Consider the following 25,507-nt stretch of genomic DNA (forward strand, 5'->3'; position numbering starts at 1 on the left):
CAACTTATACTTATGCAATCACTTCAGCAGTAGTAGTAGGCGGTGGTCACTACATTTCATGCTAATAGAGAGAACAACGACTGAATGTTCGTGTTCATTTCGGATTGTCTTGATTCTCTTTTCCAGGCAACAGGGCTATAGCTGCTAGTGGCTCCTTGGACTCCAGCACCAACTCCTACTCCTCGCTCGGGCAGTGTCAATGGATTCTTGGGTCCGCCAATGTCAGAGTTTCACCTTTCACTTCTTTTTAACATTAATGTTTTCTCTCAGCCTGTCCGGATGGCCCAGAGGCTAGTTTTGCCTTCCATGTCTACACCGTTGACAGTTGGCCCTCTACGCTTTGAGGACTCCCCTCAGTTGAACGTACCAAGTTAGAAGCCATCCGTTCAGTCTCCACTGGTGGTTTAGTCTGCCTTCAACGAGCTCAATGCAGCACTCTAGGAGATGGCTTCTAAGGGTACTGACACTACCATCTCCGCCCCAGCTCCAACTTTAGAAGCACCTACAGAGTCAATACAGTCTCCTCCTCCAGTTGTTGACCCCGCTACCATCGAGATTTCCGATTCAGATTCAGATTCAGGCTTGTAGTTTGAGGTGCAACCATTAGCAGTAGCGCTGGCTTCTTCCTCTCCTCCAGCTCCAGATGTCTAGGAGTGTGGTCTTTTTGGTGCTTAGATGTCAAAGGGGGAGAGAGTCTAGGTGTTAGGGGGAGTTTTTATGTTGGAGAGAGCTAGTTAGAGTGATTAGTGATCTTTCTAGTTTCTTAGTCTTAGCGGAAGCTTGGATAGATCAAGGTCGGAATATTGGTTCTTCATGGATTTTGATGTAATGACAGGTCATTTGGTTCTTAATTGATGTGTTTCGCTTGTCTTCTCATTGTGTTTCGTTTTGTGCTTAGTTTTATTTCTTATTCTATTAGCACCATAGACTGTTCTAATGCTAGGCTTTCTCTTGCTTAATTGTTATACGCTGTAGGGTGTTCTTCAATTCATATCTTTATCTTCCTATTTTTGTTGTCATCAATCACCAAAAAGAGGGAGATTGTAGCATCCAGGCCCCTATGTAAGTGGTAAGTGTTTCGGTGATTAATGATAATCGTATCATTTTGACTAACGTATATATTTTGAAGGGAATAAAAAACTTAGCTCACAATGATCATATGGGCATTCTTGGTCCCTTATGGATTTATAATGGATGATCAAAGGACATTTGCATCAAGATTAATAATCTTCAAGTTCTAAGTGTCATAAGGTGATGAAGGACACTTGGAGTAGTTATATGTTCCTTCTTTTAGTCTTTTGACTGTACTATAAAGGGGGACTAAGTGTTGTAGTTTGACCTAATTGAGTCTAGACTTAGTTGGATGCACACTTATGAAATTCTAGCACTAGGTAGCTTAAAGAAGCCCATATGTGAGAAGTCATGAAGTTAGAGCTCAAAGTTGATTGAATTGGATGGGACTCAGCAAAAATGTTCTCACCGGATAGTCTGGTGTGGAAAGAATTATGCTCATCAGGGCAATTTAATATTCTGTGTAGAAGTAAATTGACCTCACCGGATGGTCCGGTGATGGGAGCAAAAGCACACCGAAGTATTTAACAGAAGGGTTGATTTTTGAAGAAAACTGAAGTTAAGTACACCGGATGATCCAGTGTTAAAGAGAGTGTGAACATCGGAATATTTAATAGAACATTGGATTTTTCAGAGGAGAGGAAATTCAAGTCACCGGATGGTCTGGTGTTGTAGAGTTTAACACACCAGATCATTTTTTTGACTTGGTGTCTCGATGCAGGGAAATATGAACTCATTGGATGATCCGGTGTAGTGATTTGTAGATCACCAGAGCTATTCAGGCAACGGCTACTGACAGCTGGCAGGGCCAGCTTTTGCAAAAGGTAACACACTATATTGTACAAGGTTGTGTACACCAGATCATCCGGTGTTCACAAAAAGTTTGGGTAGTTGGGCAACGGCTAGATTTGGACCTCTAGCCTATATATACCCCCTTACTCAGCTTCATTCGTCTCTCTTGTAACCCAGAGGAGTTCATACACCGTGTGTGTCATCAAGAAGCAAGGGAGAGCATTTGAGTTGATTTTCAAGTTCTTTAATGCAAGATTTAGGACGTCATTAGTGCTTCAAGAGTAGCTAGTGTGCATCTAGCTGTTGTCTAGACTTGATAGGGATCAAGTGAAGCAATTAGTTTGTTACTCTTAGTGGTTGGCAACACCTAGCCGATCTTAGCGATTAGAGGTATTTTCGGTGAGCTCTTAGAGTTCTTGTAGGAGTCCTGGGAAGAGCTTTACTTGGTTTGATGCCCGCTAATCCGGAGATGAAGAAGTGGCAATCGCTAGTGAGCACTTGAGTCTTGGTGACTAAAGGGGGAGCAATATACTTGTGTTGATGCTCCAACGAGGATTAGGGGAGAGTGCCAACTTTTTGATACCTCAGAAAAAAATCGGTGTCCTCCTTCCTTACTCACTTACTTTCCCGCAATTTACTTCAAGCATTTACTTTTATGCAAGTTTCAATTCTGCATTTACTTTTGAGTTCTTTGCTTGCATGTTTGTTTGATTTGTTCTAGCTTGCTTGCTCAAGTAGTTGTTTTTCCTTCATCTAGATTAAGGTTACTATTTATTCTAGAAATCGGTAGAAGTTAAAATTTGATTAGAGCCCTATTCATCCACCCTCTAGAACCATTAGATCCTTTCAGGTACTGGTGCATCTCCTCCTCTTCTTCCCTCCTAGTTTTGCCTTGTGATCATTAGGTTTTACATTTGATTTTGCATTCTTACTGAGTTCCAGCAGTCGATTGAATAGATTCATGAGTAGCTAATTGAATAGATTCATTGACTGTATGGTGTAATAATCCTTTTACTGCAGGAGGAGATTATGTGTTTGTTCCAGTGTGGAAGTTATTGGTTATCTTTCTCTAATGCATTCAAAGAGTGCATAAGAATTACCCTTTTCTTTATATTTTCTAATTGTTGCATTCTATCAAAGTGGAGGGAAAAGTTATCTTCTTAAACCTTTATTCATTTATTATTTGCTTTATATTGGTCTGTAGGCTATATAGAAGTTGTATGATTTGATCTTTCATTGTGTGCTTTATATTGGTCTGTAAGCCTTTATCCAGTGAATTACATTGTGTGCTTTACATTGTGAGGCCAACAGTAAGTACAAATGTGATGGGTAAGTGTGGTTTTGTGCATGTGCACATTTCAGCTAGGTTATTTAGTTAGTTTTGGGCGATGACGGTGTGATAGAATTGGTATGATTACTGAATTTAGTTGAAGTTGTTTGCTTGCCAAATATGTCATACTATGCTAGAGTGCATGAATACTTCTGATTGGTTTGCTGATGTTATTCGATTTACTTCTGTGAGATAATTATAATATGGTATGATTACTGAATGCTTATGTTGGTTTGCTCTGTGTTCGTGCTCTATGAGATGATTGTAATATTCACTACTGTGAGATGATTGGAATGAAGGTGGCATCGAATAATGTAAAGTGTGAGCAAGCTACATACATGGTGAAATCATTTTTATTTCTAAAATGCAAGCTTTTTTTTACCCTATAATATGTATCAGTGTCGGTTGGTGTTAGAAATCGACACTGATAGTGCCAGGATCAGTGTTGGCTCTCTATTTTGAACCGAAACTGATACTGATTATTTTGCCCTGTAATATGTATCAATACCGGTTGGTATTAGGAATCAACACTGATATTGATTATCAGTGGCGAGTAATCAGTGTTGGTTCAAAAATCGTCACTGATGGTGTTTTTGAGCTGGTGTTGATGACTATTTTTTAGTAGTGGATTCGTGAAACGTGATCATCAATCATACATGTGCTGATTTTATGAATCATCATAATGATATGTAATCAGGGATCAAATTAGAATAACAACATGATACAAACAAAGAGTTCCACAAATAAGTCATATACTTGCTAATCGATGTAAATGATAGACATTCTTAGAATAATACATTATTCATAAGTATATAAATATAGACATGATACAATCATCTCTATGATTGCCCCTAAGGCATATCACCTTCAATTGTGTACATCATTTGAGTGCATGAGTGGCTTGAAGTAACAATCTTGAGTCCTGATTCACCAGGGATATGAGGTGATGCATAGCCAGAAGCTGCTTGTATGAAGCCACAACAATGGTGCATATAGATCATGAGGGCGCCTCCGAAGCACGTTTGGATTACACCTCCACCTTCTCTTGTTGATATGAAGGCCCATCTTTCTTAAAGAGGGATGTATAAACATGTACCCTTATTAATTGGCAGAAATGAGCCATATACATTGCTTGAAGATGCTATGAGCAATGTAGGACAGCACTCACTGTTGTTGTCTATAGTTACATAGTCAGGAAAGTGTATTGACATTTTGAAACATTCTGTCCAGGTACATCATTTTTTTTTTTGTGAGCATGCATCTATTTTAATTTCAATTGGCTAGATTGACATTGCATTGCTAGCTAGAGTTGGGTAAATAAAGTATTGTGAATATTCATATAAGAGGGTGTTATGGAATGTACATAACTTTTTAAATTTAATTTATTTCATGTATAGATGTTGTAGGTTTCGTGGTACATGCGACCAAAATACAATATGCATTGAGTGGGACCTGGAGGCAGGCACCTTTGGGCTCCATGACGTGTCCACGGGCATGTCCTTTTCTGCGAGGCTAAAGGGTTGAAGACTAGATCAGCAGCAAGGACAACTAGCTGGTGACCACGAACATCAGGTGCAACGTTGAGCTCCTGAACCCCCATAACTGGCGACCGCCCCTGCCATCCTTCACCACCATTTTTTGGTCAAAGTGGATATGATCTTTGAGCTTTATGTCACAAGCGTGTCGTTTAGTCGTTGTTTACAGCGCGTCACCCATTGTCGGACACCGATGTACCAAGATGGCTACTTGACTGTCGCTATATTTTCTGAGGGTTTGCTGGTATTCACGGCTACCGGAGATAAGCGCTAGACAGTGTTGAAGAACCCAATAAGCATGTTCTTATAAGACAATTATTATTATTCAGAAGTTTACTTGGCCACCATTGTCTTCGTGGGTAATGTGGTTGCCGGTCAACTAACATGGAGACATTTTTTATTGGGACATGGACGATCAAAGCCTGAATCCCTCAATGGTGCGGGGAACCGAGATTCACATCAGTGAAGACACTCTTGATGAGCACGGGTTCTACCTTGCCACGTCAAATGGCAGTCATCTTGTACTAATCTGCATGTATGACGACGGTAGAAGTTATAGCTACAATCGGAGGATGGTGATGAATGAATAGTGTAGGTTTGACTACCCAGATGGGATTTCGCTCCACGAGCTTGATGCCGTCGACGGCACATGGCAACACGTCTTGAGCCTCGGTGTTGATCTCGTGTGCTCGTTGTGGGGTTAAGCTACCCATTCTACGGCACTGTGCCATAGGGATCAAGGGATATCATGCTGAACTGCGTCTACATGGCATACGTGACTGACGATAACGCGGATATCTTTCATCTGGAGATGAGAGGTGATGTGAGCTTGGAGCTAGTCGTGGGTGATTCGTTGAGACACCAATCTTGTTCCGCCCAACTGATCCTTCAAAAGATAAGTGCTCTTAGAAGCTGGCTACGACTCCAATTAAAATGTAGAACTTTTTTTCTTATATATGCTTACTATGGTTGTGATACATTTCGTTTTGCAAATCTCAGGCATAACAAACATACTCGCTATTATTGAATAATAAACTGATTTTAGAACAATTCGGTAGCTATGATAAGGAGGCAATATTAGAACATTATTTCACCTTCCGAATATGTTACCTATGCTGATTTTGATCACTACTACTTGAACATGTACACTATTGGTCCTAGATTGCTAATTGAAATATAATTTTCAGTGAATTTTGTCATGTTAAATAAAATCTGTGTGTAATAATTTTGTTTTTCCAAATTCGTTGTTGGACATCATGGCTAAAGTGTGAAATTCCTCCGCCATTGAACTTACATCCGTATCGATGAACCTCATTCATATGAGCATGTACACTTTTGGTCTGAAATTCGTATAGAAAGAACAAGGAGCAAGTTTTATTTCGCTTTCGGGTGCTTGCGGATCAATCTTAATTTGATCGCAAGCTTTCCTTTTTATTTGCATGCACAAGAAAGTAATAGTTTGCGTGAAGATTGCACATTGCATGCAAAATATTTTGACAACGTTAGCATCCATCCAGGGCATGCAACGAAGGAAATTAGTTCTTTTCTTGTACATGTGTCTACCGTACATGTCAGCTATATATATATATATGGAATACTCTACGCACGTGAAGGTAATGTTTCAAAATTGCTACGAGAAAGGTTTCACGTGACACAAGATCAATTTGTTGATTTGTTTAGCCAGGGATGTGATGAGGTGGCGTTTACATTGCGAGTTTGCATGGTTTTATTACTGCTCCCTTTCTTATATCACTCTTTCAAAAATCTGCCCGTGAAAATGCAGTGAGTTTAATTAATTTGTTTTTGTCTATTTTTACTATTTAATTATTTTGTAAAAAGGATCTTGGTGAAAGCTACTTCCTAATAAATTATCTTTTCTAAATCCAACCTAAAATCAAGGAGTTGTTGCAGCAGCTCAATGACCGTCCTTTTCTTGCTGAGTCGGCTTTGTTTCCCTTTCTTTCATTGTGGAGACAATATTTGGTAACATAAGATTATTTTCTTTATTTTATATACGAAAACTCACTATTCACTCAGTTTCAGGGGTCAGAGTCAGTCTCCTCTTTCTTTTAGGTCGTTTAGCAGTTCCCCAACCAGCTTTTTCCATTTGGCACCCATCATGACAATATGTATGATTCCATTTTGATAGCACACAGTGCGGCTCTATCTTGAACGGGGGCGTGGAGGAAGCTCCTCTTCTATTTGTTTGCCAGGGACGAGGTGATCTTGACGAAGATCCGCGAGGCTGGGTTTGACGAGGACATTGTCATGCTACTGGACAAGGCGGCCCTCACCGCTAGAATCTCTTGCGCTGAGTTGCCTATATTGGGCACTTTAGCCGTATGGTTATACAGTTATTTTTAGACATTACTATGTATTTAACAATATATTACTTGTTGTTGTATCATTCATTTTTCTCCTTGACATCACAAAACCATCTTGGTACATATTATCTTATCAAAACATACACCACCATATCAATTACTTGATTTTTGTTAGGTCCAATTATAATAGGTGTATGTCAAATTAAAAAGTTGTAGTTTGCTTTTTAAACACGATGGATGTAGAACTGTCACACATGCACGATTAGGAAAATGCAACTCCGTATCTCTCCCACCGAATACTCATATCCGTTGATTCTCGCATCTACCTTATAATTTTTCCACCTACTCTTCTAACACAAATCTCAATATAAATGTATGATTCTAATAAAACCATGTGCCTGCATGCCCCAGTGAAATTATGATATTCACACGGTTACTAATGTATCTATAAAACTATAATAACCCAAAAGTGTCACATGTTATCGTGAAATGGTACTACCAGTAAGATAGTTGTCGCTCCTTTCAATAACCAATATTTTTTATGGGCATAAAATCAATTTTTTAGAGACCGTGCAGTTAACCAATATAAGTTTTATCCGATGCTTTCTTATGTATTTATATGCAACATATGAAAATTGTATGTATAGATTTGTCTCAAAAAGTGACTTATTATCATAATTTTATTAGGTTTGAAAGATATACTGTAAAAAATATATTAATTGTCAGAGTTATATTTTAGGATTGTGTCCATACCAAACCACCTACCAGGTTTCTCTCGTCCGATTGTTCCTCGCGATTTGCGAACGTGTCATTTGAATGAATAGCTGCGACAGATGTTACATTGTCTAGCTCCACCATTCTTCTCAGTGCTAGTACGCTTGCGAAGTTCACATGCCTTCTCAGTTCTGCGTTCTTACTGCTAACTCATGCCGTTAGTTGGGTAGATACCCACCTACGTAGCAAATACTTTTAAACAAAAATACCCTTTTATTGCAAGATGCGCGAAGGAAGCTAATTTGACTAATATTGATTATGACATTCATACTACACATCCCTTGTTTCTTAAATGATGCAATTCCTCAATTTTGGACGATCGCTCTCACCACCAACTCAGGTTGTACATGTTAAATTGAAGGTAGCTAAAATTATAATAGTTAGTCATACAACTCTTAAGGTTGTGTCGACTAATTCTGAATATGATACCAATTAAAATAGAATTTCAATCATAATCGTGTGCTCCTTATAATTCTCATTTGGAGAAGTAAAATTGGAAGACTAAAATAAAATAAGAAACTGCCCTAAACCCACAAAAGATGCTCTTCCGAGCTCTGACTTCTCTTACTGCTCTCACCTCTCGTCCCAACTCCCAGCCACATTCTCAGTCATGAGTCCCAACCTCCCCATTTTGTTTTTTTTTTCACCCTACCTACCGAATGATATCCTCCAAAATACCATCCTACTGGACATATGAACTTACTTTGTTATCTTATAACCTAGGGTGTAAGATAATTTTAAAAATTAATAAATCACATTAGAGAAATATTATTAAATTTTTTCAGATTTTTTAGAATTTTTATGAGACTTAAAAATTATTAGAAGTTACAAAAATAGTATCTTTAGAGAATTTTAGTTTGATTTCTAAACAAATGTTTTAGTGAATCTAATTAAAATAGTTTGCTTATGAATTATAGAGTAGGTATAAAAACGACATATTTTTTGATATTTTTTAGTTTAAATTATATAAGATTTTTTTTCTCTAGATACTGTTTTTAGCTCTTGATACATGCAGGACCAGTAGCATTTGAAAGTGAAGTTTTGATAGGATAGCATTTTGAAGGGTTCTATCCGGTACGTGGCATCTTCCTAAATAAAACCTTGAAATGTCCAGCAAATAAAAAAGTTTTTAATTAATTTTGGTTGGTGGTGCCGTCTACCGCGAGAGAAGGGGAGAGAGAGGGAAGGGGGAGGCAGGAGGAGGAGCTTGCCGCGACCATGGATTCCGACCTCTGGATCTCGCGCCTCACGGCCGCCAAGCGGCAGTATGCGCTGCAGCGCGCGCAGCGCCACCGTGCCACCCTGGCGTCCCACCACGGTACCCTTCCTTCTCGTTTCTTCATCCGGCATAGAAAGATGCGGCCTTTCTTGAGCTGACCATTATCCGGCGGGACAAAATTTGTCCAGATTGGGCTGTGCCGCGGCGCGGTTTCCCGGTGGATCTCGACTACCCGCTTGAGGAATCGGGGTTCAATTTTTTATAGTTTGCGCGATTTTTCTTTGGATTTATGTTCTCTTTGGTGAGCACCTAAAAAGGTTCGATCTTCCAGCAGGAATGCATATTAGTTTCGTTCCATTTGGTACATTTACGGGCGTTAGTGTGGTCACTAAATTCGTAACAAGGAGAGGAAGGAACCAAAAAAAAAAATTACTTTTGAGATAGTTAGACTTCTACCACGGCATATGAACAAATTATGAAACTTTTCGTGCAACATTTCTATCGTCCTCCATTATGCCAGCATTGCTAGATTTATCTGAAAGGTTGGGACTTGGAATTAGATTGCTTGCTATGTCAAATGTTATAACCATCTAATACTAGGTTTAGCTGAAAGGTGCAGTTTTTGTTATCATATTGCTCAGCAATCGAGAGACTACAGGATTGAATCGTGGAAAACCCACAATAAATCTACATTACGTGTATTTACCGAAACTTTATCCATGGCTATATACACAAGACAGATGTATTTTTTAAGTACAACACTGTTGGACTAGCTATCGGTTGGCACAAACCTTAAGTCTGTTGCACATATACGTTCTTAGCATGGTCTAGAATTCTTATTTCTGAAATGATTCTTTAGATTTTGCTTTGCGATCTTTTTTTATATTACAGATATGTCTGGTCCTTTGAGATGATGGGTGCAATCTTTGTTATTATTATTTTTTTCCTTATGGCACTTCCTATTCAATTTATTTCCCTTATTATACACAGATTGAAAATGCCATGGATCATTTTCTATAAAACACTCTGTTTATATTGAGCATAACCCCTACTGCAGATCGTTTTGGGTCCGATGATATTGAACCAGAGGACGACATACACTCAGACTTCCCATGCCCTTACTGCTATGAAGATCATGACATTACATCTCTTTGCACCCATTTGGAGGATGAGCACCCTTTTGAGTCTAAAGTTGTGGTAAGTTCTGTTCCTTCTAATTGTGTGATGTGCTTCTTTTATTTGACTTGCAATATCCAGTATATGTACAGGGTAGATTGAAAGTAGCCAAATCCAAACTAGTGAAGTTCTGTTTGAGATGTAAGAACTAAGAAGTGTCATCAGTCCTCCATAGCTTACAGTGTCGCCGGACGCCGTATTTTGTTGGTTGTTCTAATTAAAATTTCTTTCATATATTTTATTCAAAAGTATAGACTTAAGTGTTCACATCAAAATGATAGTTCGGTTTTTGTTCAAATAATGTTTCTCATTCTTAGAAAACGAAACTAATAAGCACTGAATAAACATGGTCTTGACAATATTTTACATGACCTGCAAGCTTACTCATCCAGTCTGAGCCCAGCTGTTCATAAACTTGATTGACTAAGAGGTGCGTGCATCATAGCTCATTTAGGTTGGCTTGAGATTATGTCAAGCTTTTAAACATTGAACTATTCTTGCCCCTTGGTATAAATTAGACATTACAAATTAGAAAAGTTGAAGTTCAGATCTTTCTTTTGCTTCTAGGAACTATACTAGGCTATGGGTGGTGATTATCAAGGATTTAGAAGTCACTCTATACAAGTAACTATGTGTTTAGGCCACAAGTTTTTATAGTTTGTACCCTGAGTTCAAATTTTCCCCTTGACATGCACAAAAAAAAAAGATAGTGTGTTAGGTCAAAATGGACGCAATCATCACATTCCCATTTAATCTGCTGGAAAATGCTGACGAGACACTGTTTTTGCTTATTTGCCTAATTACAGCTCCCACGTTGCTGTTAATCTCTCTTTCTCCTCATCTCTGCTCTACCATGCCTGTGATGGCACTGCCACTGGTGGAAGCGGCACCACCACAAAGTATCGCACAGTATGAGGGAGTTTCAACCATTCATATAGTATTAAGGTCCATTTGTTCAAAATGAGATGGAAAGGGGGGAAATCAAACTCAGAGTGACTTTGTTTCTTTTTAAAATTATTACTTTTTTACAGTACAGTATTAGAAAGCTACTCTAACCCAGCCTGTTTTTTAATGATACTTCTTTAAGTTACAACAGTTCCCACATTTGCTTCATTTGACATAAGAAATGGCTTTATAGGAGTAGATTCTTTCATTGCAACTAGCCAATTAGGTATTTGAGAATTGGGTACTGATAATACATAAGCAGTCAGCCAAGTTTCCTGTTCTTATCCATAGTAATGAAATATTCAAATAAACAGTGGAAGATTCTGTAAGATCTTCTGAAACTATTGCAAACATGTGTATCGACAATCAAGACATTAGTCTGAGTGACAACTGAAGTCTTCTGAACCTGAGTGGAGCTAAAACCTGTTCAGGTGCAGCAAGATCTTTGGCTGACCGCCGATCCGCACATGAACATATTCAGTAATTAGTTGCACTATGCAAATATTCATTCAATGTACTGAAACTGATTTTAGTAGAAGTTTGTTATACATTACAGTTAGCATGCTTACAGTTCATCCAATCAATGCACATGTAGAACACACTTCTCGAGGTACAATTGCTTATTTATTTGGTCTGGTTCCCACAATGATGTCATAGATTGTTAGGATATTTTGTTAGGGGAAGGACTCTTAGGACATTAATCATAATTAGAAGTCACATTTTTCATTTATCTCGTTGCCTTGTCCAATTGAACGTACCTAAGAAAATATCATACGTGATGTATCCTAATGGGAATAATGTGTGGCCTTCACATGTAGTTTCTTCCCCACTTCAACACCACCATGCATATAAGCAAGATATTCCCATAAGGTTTTTGGGTTTATGATGAAAGCCAGATCCTTTTTATTTTAATTTATTTATTTATTATTATTTTTTGTGTTGTGGGGGGGGGGGGGGGCTTATGCACCATAACCCTCCCATAAGGCAGCTATTGGCATAATATATTCTACAGTTACTAACCTCACTTGTATACTCTACACAGGCTTGCCCCGTTTGCTCGGCTAGGATTTCGAAGGACTTGTTGGATCATATAACCCTTCAGCATGGCTACCTGTTTAAAATATCCTTTTTAGATGATTAAGTCTTGATAGGCAATTTGCGCAGTTTTGTAAAAGTGTTTTTTAAACTGTAACTGTCACATGTTTCCTTAATGATGTGCACTTGCAGAGACATCACAGATCACGTAGAGTTGCTGGTACTGGCAACCACACTCTCTCCTATGCAGGGAGAGATCTTCAAGAGACCTACTTAAAGGTGCTTCTTGGAAATAGTGGTCGAAGCAGTGGTACCAATGCATCAAGCTCGGTTCCTGATTCACTGCTATCTTCGCTAGTTTTAAATTTATCTTCATCAGAAGCAGAAAACACATCAAAATCTTCCGCTCCTGCTGTGGTGGAAAATAATTGGTTTAAAAGAGCACTACCTTCAAAGACTTGGAAGGCAAGGTATGATTGATGTGTTTTCCTGTCACTTACTACTATTAGTTTGCTGAACCTAGTTCTGTATGGTATGTGGTTGTTTTTTTAGTTCTATATCAGGTGAAATTATTTTAGCATCTTTTGAATGAAAATTATTTTAGCTAAGCCATGAAACCTGTATAGATAAATTTAGCTTAAAGGTGCTAGACCTGTAAGCTGCTTGAACCATCCACACTAAATTAATTTTGCTGTTATATATGGGTTAAGACTTAGAATCAGTTTAATATATTATGAACCAAACAGCTTTCAAGTTTTTACTAGCCTGGACTCATTCTGTAAACCAACTTATTGCTCTTATATATTATGAACCAAACAGCTTTCGAGAAGCTATTTTGTTAAATCCAGTATATAAGCCCTTGCAAGGGTCAACAGCTCAATTGCGTAGGTGATATGCCGAAGAGTAAATTGCACTGCGGGTACAAGATCTTGCATGGTGGGTGGAAATAAGTCAGAACGGGACAGCAGATCAAATGCATCATTAATCTTGGTTTAGTGTGCAAGCTTGGTGCAAAACTAGCCACGCTGGCACTTTTGGCACCTAATCAGATTCCAGCGTGGCAATGGGGCTGGTGCAGCATTGCACTCTTCTGCACGTCGGAGGGCCTCCGCATGAGTTGGTCGGCTACGGGGTTCAAGAAGAACGCAACAGAGTCAGTCCCAAACAAAAGGGCGAAGGAGAACATGGTGGAGGAAGTGGACGTGTGCAAGTCTCCTCCGAAGGTGCCACAGTGGATTTGCTTTTGGTCTAAAAGAAAAATCGTGTCATATATAAATTTCTAGGCTAACAGGTTCTGATTTCAAGTATATATGGTTAATTTCGGGTCGGATTTCAGATTATGGCTGCATGGTTTGGTTCTGGTTAGGGGGAATGCAACGAGGCAATTGTTTTATTGTTTAAGTTCGGAGATATATTCCGGCACGCAAGAAGCCAAATCCATGGAGCAGGAATCTGAGCTATATTGCTGAAGTAGTAGGTGTAGAACGACTCATGCATCATATTGAGAAGTGCCATCACCCTTGATGTTAGCAGGCATGGTGCCAATGATGTGTCCATGTTGCTCACTGAGTCGAACTTGCTCAGCAGATTCGTAAAGGATGTGCAGTGCACCGCACCTAGTGTGTGCCTACTGAAGTCCGGACAGAGCACCAGCTTGGGGGGGGAGGGGGGGGGGGTTGAAACTGTGTGACTGCTGGTGCGTTGAGCTTGGACAATGGAATCTTGGTTATGTCGTGAGACATGCTGCAAGCATGTTGGAGAAGGTTCTTAACTAAGCTGCCCTTTGGAGGCGCATGAGCATTCCTTGTGTTTCTGCACTTTGCAAGTGGTTTGAATGGTAATTAGGGGATGAAATGTTAGGCCATGGTTTGGTAGTGTAACTGAGTCAAGCCTTCATATCCTACAATATAACGTATGCAGAGAAAAGGGAAACACTCACTGTACTCAGGAGGAGCCTGGTCCTGGAGATAAATTTATCAAACCAGACTTATTATATTGTTCTCCCATTGTTGCATTAAGTTAGATTTTTAAATAATACACTGTTATAACAGATGTACATGTTCAATGTTGAAAAACAAACAGGCTAAAGTTTTATACTAGATCCAACACTGTGGGTTCTCATCTAGCCCTGAAGTAAGCTTGCTAAACTGTAGCGGATGTTGGGAAATTGAACGGATGCCTGTGCACAGCACAAAGGTGGACCACCTGTGTGGTAGTTGAATTCAGATAAAAGTCGCAACCTTTGCAACCCCTCACTTTCTGTCGAGTAGACTATGCACTGCATCAAATGTAGGCACATATTTTGAACTAGGTACACCATTGATCATCACTTATTTCTGCGTAGACAAATTGCAATTATTATGATGGGATTTTAACCTCTAGTAGGGAGAACTGATGTTTTCGACATTGGCATTGAGTCTTCAGAGGGCATGATGAAATGTTAATGCAATTTCTTCTTTTAGTGCTGCTGATTCCAACCTTAGTCATGAAGAGAGGGAGCGAAGGAGGAGGCGAGCTGCGGTGAGGTCAGCCTTTGTACAGCATCTCCTTGTCACTACCCTTTTTGATGACTAGAAGAACAATCGCAGCTCATGCACCGGAATCATGTGGGCCCTTCGCCCACTCATTTATCTGGATGAATAATGAACTAGCCATCTTGGATATCTCAAAGTTGTTCATCCCACTGAGGCTTGTACCTCCATCAACCTCGACGATAAACTGAAGTGGAGGGCCTCTTATCCTATATGTTATGGAAGCAGCTCTGAACATTTGTTTTCTGGATCAAATTCAGATTTCTAGGCTATTCACTAGCGTTCCTATAGTAGAGTCATGATGTTTTTCATTGGATTTCAACCTGTACTTCAGAACAGTGGTGTACTTTACCTAAATTGATTCGTACTATGAACATTTGAAGATTGCCTTTCCAAGTTTGTGTTATATGCATGAAGTTACATGATCTTTCCTCTTGTTTCTTTTATTTTAAGTCATGATCTTAACTCATATTTGGATGTTGTAGCATTTACTAACCCATAGTATTTGAAAACCATAGTTTTCCAAGAGTCGGAGTGGAAGTTTTATAACTGCCAAAAACATTACGGTTTTAGGGATACCACAGTTTCCAAACCAACATAATCTCATGTAGCCAAACAATCAAAAGTATTTGATACCTTAGTATTTGCAAATACCATAGTTTTATCTAAAAACTCTAAAAAAAACCTTTATATCCAAACAGCGCTAGTACTGCAAATTTTGAATGTGTTGGGTTGGTTTGAATCATAAAGCTTGAACCTGGTCTTGTTGAAGTCATCCTTAGACCTGAACCTGGTCTTGTTGAAGTCATAGAGGAGGGCACTGTGACATGATACGATATGTTCAACTTTGAAAAAAAACTGAGTGCGATGCTTGGATCGTATTCCTTATTCCTTCAATTTGATCCTGCTAATACTAAGATTACAAGAGCAAAGCTGTTCATCCAATTGAAAAAGTTTACATCGTATGAAATAAATATTACATTTAGGAAGTAGGAGAACTTTGCTAGTGGTTACCCTAATCTACACCCTAAATTCTTGGAAATTTATGGTCCTCCCCATCGCCACCACCTAGGGCAGAAACACTCTGTCAGTCGGAAGCAATTGATTCATACCTGTTGAGATTCTTGTCTGATATCAGGCTCCAGGCCGGGTAGGCGTCTTGTAGCTTGGAAAACATGGTCTGGGATGCACCCCTGAATGTGCTCTTAGTGTCATCCTAATGGTCCTAAATCATGGTATGATCGGCGCCTTGTTCGTATAAGAAAAGAATGTTAGTTTCATGATATGATCTCGGTTGCCTTGTTCCTCTAGAAAAAAAAAAAAAGATAGGCGCCTTGTTTGTCTGAAATAAAGGATGGCGTCTTGCAGCTTCATGATATGATCTTGGCTGCCCCGCATCTTATTTTTTTATGAAAACAAAAATAGGAGCTCTGTCACTCAATTAAGAAGGAGAAAATCCAAAGACATGCGATCGAATCCTACTAGGGACTGGGGTGCTACAAGGCTGTGGCAGGGACACAGCAAAAAATGATTAAACGACAAACTGAATGCATCTCCAGCTAAGGGCGATGTCATCTTTCACTTTTACACCTATCTCCTGTGAGTGTTGGCAAATCCTTTCTTTCAACATACTCCACAAGATGTAAATGGCGACGATACACCTCTCCGATCGCCACCGTTAGTACCCTATTTTGTATGAGAGACCATACGAAGAACTTTTTGTTTTAGTATGGCCTTTCCATATTGGATTCCCCACTTTACTTTGGTCGTAGATAAAGAAGAGAACTTGTCGATGGGTCAAGCGATTCCAGATTCTTCTTCATTTGCAGCCTGTTCGTCATGCATGCTCCTATTATTTTTCCTAGTGATTTTAAAGAGACTGGAAGAGGTGTTTCCACGCTTCTCCTTCAAGCATCTTTGGTGCCGGAATTTTGAGTCTTTTCCCTATCTCAAGAATTATATCAACCGACATGTTTAAAAGCTACAAATCGGTGGGGTGATAAAGATCATCTCCAACAGTTTCTCTTCATTTCGTTCCCTTCATAACCTAAAATCCCTTTCCGAAGAGATTCCCTTATCAGACTCGTTCTCTCTAAGTTCCTGCATTCCAACATCATTCTTTTCTCCATTCCCTTCTCCAACAAACTTGCAATATTATATCATTTTCACACAACTGTCACGACGCTTACAATACGGCTGAAATATGTGGCATGTATACACTATATATGTATTTTGTACGTAAACGATCTTTAATTCCCTTCCCCATTCCCTGCTAGCTTTATGGCTTCCCCATTCCCTGCTAGCTTTATGGTCATGATTCTTCCCGTGGAAAAGAGTTTGGGGGAAAGTTATGTACCTCTCGCCGTCGCTCATCGCCGTCATCGCACCGCCTCCAGGGACGCCGCCACTTCCCTCCACACGTGCTCCTACATCAAGCCTCCGAGAGCCCATCGCCGTTGCTGCCAACCTTCCGCCGCCCTCCTCGCCGCCACCGTTGCCGCCCCTCGCTTTCCACCTCTTTCACCCGAGTGCGGAACTGCACGATCCTTTCCCTGCCCCACTCATCGTATCGGCGTGGGACGGGAGAGTGAGTGCGGAATTGCACGATCCTTTCCCTGCCCCACTCGTCGTATCTGCGAAGGGATAGGAGAGTGTCCCGCGCCCCTGGGAACATCTCTCCTCTCCCGTCCCACGCCGACCCCCGACGAGCATCCCTTGGAGTCCGGGTTTAGTTCCTTTCGCTATCTCTTTCTCATCGCAAAGGGAACGTGTCGGTGTATCAAGTAAAGGGGTACCCCGGCTAAACAGGCCCCACGAAGCGTGCAAACAGCTAGGGGAACATCTCCTAAAAAATCTAATTAGTCGATGGGCTACCTCGACCAGTGCAAAGTATGAGAAACTGTCCAAATAGTATTCTAATTAATCACTAAGTCGATCACTGATACGATCATGACTTCAGTGATTAAACAGAATACCGCTCCGGTAGTCCCGGCACGTGTTTTGTGCCTAAGGATAGGAACATATGCCTTCCAATATGTACATCACAACATAGCTTAATAAAGAGAGAGTAATAAACATTTATATTACAAGTATTAAGCATGCAACTAATTTCAACAATTTACAACAAAAGCGAGCTAGAAGGAGACAAAACACTTCAACTCCTAACCACAAAAGAACTACGCAGCGGAAAGTTAAATTTATAAACAAAAAAAGAGAACGGTGTCGTATGCCCTTAGGCACCGTCTCAAAAACGCCACTTTCAGAGTAGGATACACTACTCTTGCCTGCCACCAATATCGGTAGGCATGAAGTAGCCAAAAATATCCTCTTCCTCAGTAGTAGGAGTAACTGAAAGCGCATGCATGAGTACGAAGGTACTCGCAAGACTTAAACCATATAGAGCACATATACATAGCTCGACTCCAAGGATTATGCATTGATCATTAGAAAGGATGAGCCACAGGTTAGGTAAAACATATGTACTAAGCATCCTCGATATATGTGTGAGCGACTGAAACTTAACCAAAACATATAAAAACTACCCTGCAACTAACAACTGAACAAGTGTAACTGTAACTAACATGTGTATCAATAAATAACAAGAACCAGCATCACCATCTCCCACATATCGAACCACAAACCATACTTCAAACTCTACGACCGATGCAGATGGATAGAATCATGCTCATGACCGAGAGCGCTGCAGTGCGAACCGTTTATACACCCTACAGAGGATACTCCTGGACCCACATGACATGAGGACCATTCGACTTGTGCCACCGGCCAAAGTGTACACAAAGGGGTACTCGTGATAACCTTTCCCAACCAGCCCCAACCATTTGGATAATGCATCGCTCAACATGGCAGTACTAGAACTACTCCCAGAGCAAACTAGTACCGCTACAAGCCCGCCCGCTCACACCGTCGATGTCCACGCCCAAAAAGACACAGCTGAGAAGGTATTCGACTCGCCTTACCATTAGATCGGCATGTGGTGAGTAAGTTAAGTGCTAAAGCCAACAACACCGACGATCGGTGCTTAACCGGCGCAAAGCGGTCTACGGTGTCCGGTTTCCTCTACTGACCTACCTAGGGGAACTCCACATCCAGGCAGGACAAAACACCTCCTAGCACCGCCAACACCTCGTCTCATACTCACCACTCATACAACTATCTCAACCTCAACAAGTAAGGTCCTATGCTCGCGAACAACGGGATGCGCCATCGTTCGACTTCTACCGAAATGACCTAAGCATGGCTAAGCATATAAGTCAAACTCATGCCTAGACATTGACAACATCTTAAGGCTACAAGGAATGTAACTACACAGTTCAAAGTAGAAGAATGCAATCGGCATAGGTTCTACCTATTGGTACCCGACACTAACTTACTAAACATGCATACATATATAAGCATATTTCATCAATTTTAGACTTATCCAATTACACCAGATGGATCGATATGCTTAGTTTCTTGCCTTGATGCACTGGCTCAAATAGGTGGGGTGCGTCGGAATCGCCCTTGGCCTCCAGGATCGACGGATCGGCGTTCTCTAAAAAGGATCAACGCGTGCAATGCCATGAGTATGAATGAAGTGCAAATATACCAAAATATGCATATAATGGCTGAAAACATTTTTCATAGATAGAATAAGTCATAAGGAAACTAGCAAAATTGGATTCATCAATTTTGGACTCGCAAAGAACCAACGGTGAATTAATGAAGCATTAACCTAATTAATTTATCTCAGAAAGTTAATTAACTCTTTCATGGATGGGGACATTTTTAATAGGTATATTAGGTTATTATGAAACCAAAAAAATTGGTTTCATAATTTTTGGAGCTATGAAGAATTTATTATGAATTTTATAATTTTTGGACCGCTTGATGAATAGTAATTGTAGAAGTTCTGCAGATTTCTGCGGAAGTTCCGGACTTTTGCGGAAGATCCATGAATTTCTGCGGAAGTTCCGGACTTCTGCAGAAGATCCACAAATTCCTACGTGAGTTTCGGACTGCAGAACCTCCGGAACATTGTTCGAAACTTCCGGACTGTCCAGAAAAGCTCCATTTTGAGGGAAAACTTTGCCAAATTGATTTGCAATCGTCTCCAATCCAAAGGGGAATATGTTTGAGATGGTTTATGGAGTCTATAATTCACTCATCAACCTAGCAACTCGATTCCTAACTCAAATCTCATCTAAATCCTCATTTTAGTCCAAAACTTCAAAACTCATGAACTTTGCTCCAATTCAAAATCGACCACCCAAATCACAAATTCATGCCATGGGAAACCTAAGGGACTTACACAAGATGCTTGTGGAGTTGGGTGACCACCGGAGAATGGAGGAAACGAAGGGAAATGGAAGAACTCCTGTGTTCCTTGTGCTTCAACCAAGAACATCAAATCCGGCTCGAATATTTCGGGAAAGAGCAAACAAATTGGAGGGATAGGAAGCTTATGAGCTAAGGATCACGTGAGTACCACATGCATACCTCAAATCCTTCTCTTGAGGTCAGATTTTAGGAGAAAGGGAGAGAGAGCTTGAGAGGGGAGTGAGAGGGAGCTGCTCCTTGCTTCTTTGGCCGGTTGAGCACAGGAGTGAGGGTGGGAGCAGGTGGTTGCACATGAGGGAGAGGGAGGGATGGTTGGCCAACTCCAGTGGGGCCCACGTGCTAGAGAAAACAAAGTATTTCTAATGCGATTTCTATTCTTTTCTCTCTCGGATTAGTTTCTCTCATCCAATTGACTTTTAATGAAGTGCATTAGTATTCCCAATTACAATTACGTAAAATTAAACATAATTCTTAAAAATCATAATTATGCTTAATTGCGTGATTAAGGATTTCTAACGTGACACAAAGCCTCTAGCGACAAATCTCGCTACTCCTTCATACAAACCCACGACCAACCCCCTGGTCGCAGGACCAGATTGGACACTTGCCCGATCAATTCTCTTCATAAGGTCGTGGGGGGTGCAGGGGGATGTGTCTCATCCCGTAGCATTAAAGGCTACTGTGTGAGACTCTACAGGCTGGCGCAGCGCTGCACGACAGATGGGATGTTGTCAGCCATTCGGCAGGGCAAGTGGACGGAGATGGCGCAGAGAGGCAAGTGAACGGAGATGGCGCAAAGGCAAGTGGACGGGGACGGCGCGCTGAGGCAAGTGGATGAGAATGGCGTGCAGAGGCAAGTAGACGAGGACGACGCGCAAAGGCAAGCAGACAGGGATGGTGCAGAAGTGCACCATTCCGTCTCGTCACATTAAATGCAGCAGGATAAGGTTCTACAGCCTAGGCAAAGACGGTGCGCGGTAGCACGATATACAATGTTATCAAAGCAAGTTGCATGCTCGATACTCCGTAATGATGATCTGAGTTAGATATTAGAATGAGCAGAGGCCATTTGTGTAGAGCCCACATGTTAGTTCTCCCTCTCCCTACTATATAAAGGAATGAGGACCCCGTTGTAATCAAGACAGATCGATTCTGGTAATATGCTAGAACACTGCTGTAACCAAGTGAGATCTACTATAACACAAAAAACAGGACGTAGGGTTGTTATTCTCCGAGAGGCCCGAACCTGTATAACCCCCGGTGTCCCCGAATCCTTTGTCCAAATACATAGACAAATTCACTCCCTAAAATGCCGTTCACGCACCCACCATCTGACATACCCCGGAATCACTGTCAGGGATTACCCTCGACATTTGGCGCGCCAGGTAGGGGGCGCGCTTTTGTCGTTTCAGTAAGTTTGAGAAAACTTGATCAGGCTACCCATAACTGAATCCACGGCAACCGCTGAGTCCTATTCCGAGGACCCCGGGCGCCGCAATGTATTCGTCATGGGATACCACCCAGATGAACCAAGTGTACTCCAGGCATGGGACACCGAGCCAGAATCAGGGAGCTCCGAGACCCAACACGAGGTCTGCATGGTGACCCATTCCACAGAGGACACTGGAGGGCCTCACGCCTCAAACGCCGGTGGTGAACCCCGGCTTTGCGCCCAGAGGGAAACCAGCCTAGCGCCGGACAGGCAAGAGCTTCAAGATAACCCCAGCATTCCCAGCACCGTTCCAATGAGCCCTTGCACAGGGCATTTTCTACTGTGGCATCTTCACCTAGGCCATCACGCCACCCCAACCCTAGGGGCTCCCCACCTCACGACCTATCACCGCTCCATGCCCAGCGTCTCGACTACAAAACCATGACACTAGCACAGAACCTCCAAACCCTACGGGTTCTCCTCAGCCATCCGTCGATGCCCGTACGAGAAGGCTCGCTGGTGGCACCTTGGCTACGTGATCTCGCCCTCCTAGCAGAAACCGCCCGGCGCCAGACCATGTCAGCGTGCACCGCGCCTGTCACGAGGTTTGGTGAGGGTCGCGGTCGCCGTGGGTCACAGCCAGGCCCGCGATGGAATAGGTCTCGTACTCCCCCAACAACGGGAAGTACCCGTGGGCCACCACTAAATCGACGTGGCCAACCCTCCGACCTACGCGACTCCCTGAGCCAGCGTGACCTTTGTGGCGTAATCCAGAGCCAGGTGCCCACTAGAGAGGAGGAGAACAAGGCCCGACGGGTGTTAGAAAAGGGCAAACAACCCTACCATACGCCTTCCACCTACAAGGAAGCATCAGACGGCTCCACCCCGTCACTAGGGCCCAAAGACTGCCGTCTCTCCCCTAGGACATGAGCCGCCGCTCAGCAACGAGCAGCGCCCAGTTATAGGACAAGGTGTAATGCCCTGTCCGCCAGGCTACGAGAGGTGCGCTGGTCGGACAAATTCCGACCGGTCCAAGTCGAAAAGTATGACGGCTCAACCAACCTGGAAAGTTCCTACAGATCTACACCACCATGGTGCAGGCCACCGGAGGACACGGGAAGGTTATAGCCAACTACTTCCCTACCGCCTTAACCGGTTCTGCCCGGTCTTGGTTGATGAATCTCCTCTGTGGGTCAGTTCACTCCTGGGAAGACCTATGCGACCAGTTTGTGGCCAACTTCCAGGGAACCTACGCTCGATCAAGGGTCGAGGACGACCTGTATCAAGTTAGACAGCGACAAGGCGAGTCGCTACAAGACTACATCCGGTGCTTCACTGAGCACCGGAACACCATTCCAAGGATCACGGGGGAATCCGTAGTCATAGCATTCAAGAGGGGGGGGGTCAAGGATCAGAAAATGGTCGAGAAGCTGGCCACCCAGGTGATCCGAAACACCACCGAGCTCTTCGAGCTCGCAAACAAATGCGCACAGGCTGCCGAGGCCTGAGAATGGCAGATTGACTCCAGGTCGCGCCTGGTGATCGACCGGTCCACCTCTTCCAAAGGAGCCGACTGGAAAGACAAGAAGAGCAAGTGAAAGGCTGGACCCCCCGAGGTCTTGGCAGTCGAACAAGCCGGCCTTACACACCAACGCCTCGAAAAGAAAGACGGGAAAAAGGTCAGGGCTACTGCCTGATCCATCGCACGGACACCCACGACCTAACCGAATGCAAGGTCGTACGAGGCATCATCGACCAGGAGCTCGAAGAGTGCAAGCACAAACACGGTGACAACGATGAAGACCAGGCTTACCCCCGACCAGTCGGCACTGGGATACCAACAGGCCGACCACATGGTCCATCACATCTTTGGAGGGGCCGCGACATATTCCTCTAATAGGGAGTACAAGTCGGTGGTCCGAAAAGTGTGGGCAATCGCATCAGACCTGAGCCCGCGCCTCAAGTGGTCGGAGGTCCCGCTTACCTTCAGCCAGACCGACCATCCGGCATACATCAGGCTCCCTGGTTGCTACCCCATCGTGGTTGAACCCACGGTACAGAACATCCGGCTAGGCCACGTGCTCATCGACGGTGGGAGCTCGATCAACCTTCTCTTCATCAATGCACTGGATGCCCTGCAAATTCCAAGAAGCTCTTTAAAGCCATCCCCACCTTTCTTCAGAATCACCCTGGGCTCCTCGGCCAAACCGCTAAGATGAATTGAGCTACCAGTCACCTTTGGCTCCCTGGACAACTTCATGATCGAAAGGATCCTCTTTGATGTGGCCAACTTCGGGACTACGTATAACGCGATCCTTGGGCGACCGGCAATGGCCCAGTTCATGGTCGTCACTCACTATGCGTACCAGGCAATCAAGATCCCTGGGCCAACAGGGCCATCACCATTGCCGGCAACGCCAAGACAGCCCTACACTGCGACAAGAGGAGCCTCGACATGGTCAAGCTAACTCACAGGTCATAGCCTGAGACCGCCGAACCCAGCGGATGGTCGATAAAACTCCAGGTCGTCGCTAGCCCAGACGATCGACTCAAAGCAGTAAGCCTAGACGACACCAACCCGACCAAGACAGTCCAGATTGGGGCCTCGCTGGACCGCAATTATGAACTCGCACTCGGAGTCTCCTTCCTCCAAGCAAACACGGATGTCTTTTCATGGGGTCCATCTGATATGCCCGGAGTCCCTAGGGATGTAATTGAGCACAACCTATCTATAAGGCCGGATGCACGACCCATCAGGCAGAAGGCGCGCTGGTCCGCGGCCGGCCGGAAGGAAGCACTTCGATAGGAGATCGACAAGCTCCTAAAGGTAGGCTTCATCCGAGAGGTACAGTACCCGGAATGGCTGGCTAACCCAGTCATGGTTCGGAATGCGTCAACTTCACTGACCTGAACAAGGCATGCCCGAAAGATCTTTTTCCCCTTCCCTGAATCGACCAGCTAGTTGACTCAACCATCGGTAGCAACCTGTTATGCTTCTTAGATGCCCGGTCAGGGTACCATCAAATTAGCATGTGTAGAGGGGACGAAGAGAAAATAGCTTTTGTCACACCCTTCGTAGTCTTTTGTTATATAAAAATGCCTTTTGGCCTAAAAAGCGCCGGTGCCACTTACCAACGGTGCATTCAACTCATTCTCTGACCACATCTGGGTAGAAACGTTGAGGAATACGTGGAAGATGTGGTCGCCAAGAGTCGGATCAAGATGGACCTAGTCGCTGACCTCCAAAAAATATTTGATAATCTCCAGAAGTACCGTATGAAGCTGAACCCGGAGAAGTGTACGTTCGGGGTTCCGTCCGAAAAGCTGCTAGGGTTCCTCGTATCGCATCGGGGTATTGAGGCAAACCCCGACAAGATCAGATCCATCGACCAGATGCGGCCGCCGACCAGGTTAAAGGAAGTCCAGAAACTAATGGGATGCATTGCTGCCCTGAGCAGGTTCATCTCAAGGCTGGGGAAAAGGCATCGACCAGATGCGGCCGCCGACCAGGTTAAAGGAAGTCCGAAAACTAATGGGATGCATTGCTGCCCTGAGCAGGTTCATCTCAAGGCTGGAGGAAAAGGGATTGTCACTCTTCAAACTCCTGAAGAAAAATGACCACTTCCTGTGGACACCAGAGGTGGAAACGGCATTCCAAGAACTCAAAAGGTACCTCTCCACCCAACCTGTACCAACCGCGCCTTGACCCAACAAGGAGCTCTTGCTCTATGTTGCCGCAACACCACAGGTCACAAGCACGGTCCTGATCACCGAGCGAGAGGGCCTCCAGCGACCAATATACTACGTTAGTGAGGTCTTACATGACGCCAAGGCTTGATACCCACAGGCTCAAAAACTGTTGTATGCCATCATGATAGCCTCTCGCAAGCTCAGACACTACTTCCAGGCTCACAAAATCAAGGTGATCTCCTTATTCTCAATTAGGGAGATTCTCCATAATAGAGATGCAACAGGGAGAACAACAAAGTGGGCAGTAGAGCTCGGG

At 42.9% G+C, this 25,507-nt stretch overlaps 1 protein-coding gene across 3 annotated transcripts; it reads left to right on the plus strand.

Annotated features, from left to right (window-relative positions):
* Positions 1 to 8,946: 8,946 nt before the first annotated feature.
* On the plus strand, positions 8,947 to 15,159 carry LOC133922235 (protein DEHYDRATION-INDUCED 19 homolog 4-like). 3 transcript variants are annotated; one of them, XR_009910426.1, is made up of 6 exons: positions 8,947 to 9,144; positions 10,103 to 10,242; positions 12,209 to 12,286; positions 12,388 to 12,671; positions 13,021 to 13,424; positions 14,664 to 15,159. XR_009910426.1 is itself a non-coding variant. In XM_062367471.1 (5 exons), the coding sequence occupies exons 1-5, from the start codon at positions 9,045 to 9,047 to the stop codon at positions 13,091 to 13,093; spliced, it is 675 nt and encodes a 224-aa protein (XP_062223455.1). In that variant the 5' UTR covers positions 8,947 to 9,044; the 3' UTR covers positions 13,094 to 14,657. The 3 variants fall into 3 exon arrangements, 2 of the variants coding, with proteins under 2 accessions (XP_062223455.1, XP_062223454.1); XM_062367471.1 differs by lacking the exon at positions 14,664 to 15,159 and having other exon boundaries at positions 13,021 to 14,657; XM_062367470.1 differs by lacking the exon at positions 13,021 to 13,424 and having other exon boundaries at positions 8,949 to 9,144.
* Positions 15,160 to 25,507: the final 10,348 nt, after the last annotated feature.

This window comes from Phragmites australis, chromosome 6, assembly GCF_958298935.1.
Source record: "Phragmites australis chromosome 6, lpPhrAust1.1, whole genome shotgun sequence".
NCBI lineage: Eukaryota > Viridiplantae > Streptophyta > Magnoliopsida > Poales > Poaceae > Phragmites > Phragmites australis.

Coding starts and splice junctions, on each gene's coding strand:
- LOC133922235 (XM_062367470.1), top strand. CDS start 9,045: ATGGATTCCGACCTCTGGATCTCGCGCCTCACGGCCGCCAAGCGGCAG. Junction 10,243..12,208: donor CTTTTGAGTCTAAAGTTGTG/GTAAGTTCTGTT, acceptor TACTCTACACAG/GCTTGCCCCGTTTGCTCGGC. Junction 12,287..12,387: donor AGCATGGCTACCTGTTTAAA/ATATCCTTTTTA, acceptor AATGATGTGCAC/TTGCAGAGACATCACAGATC.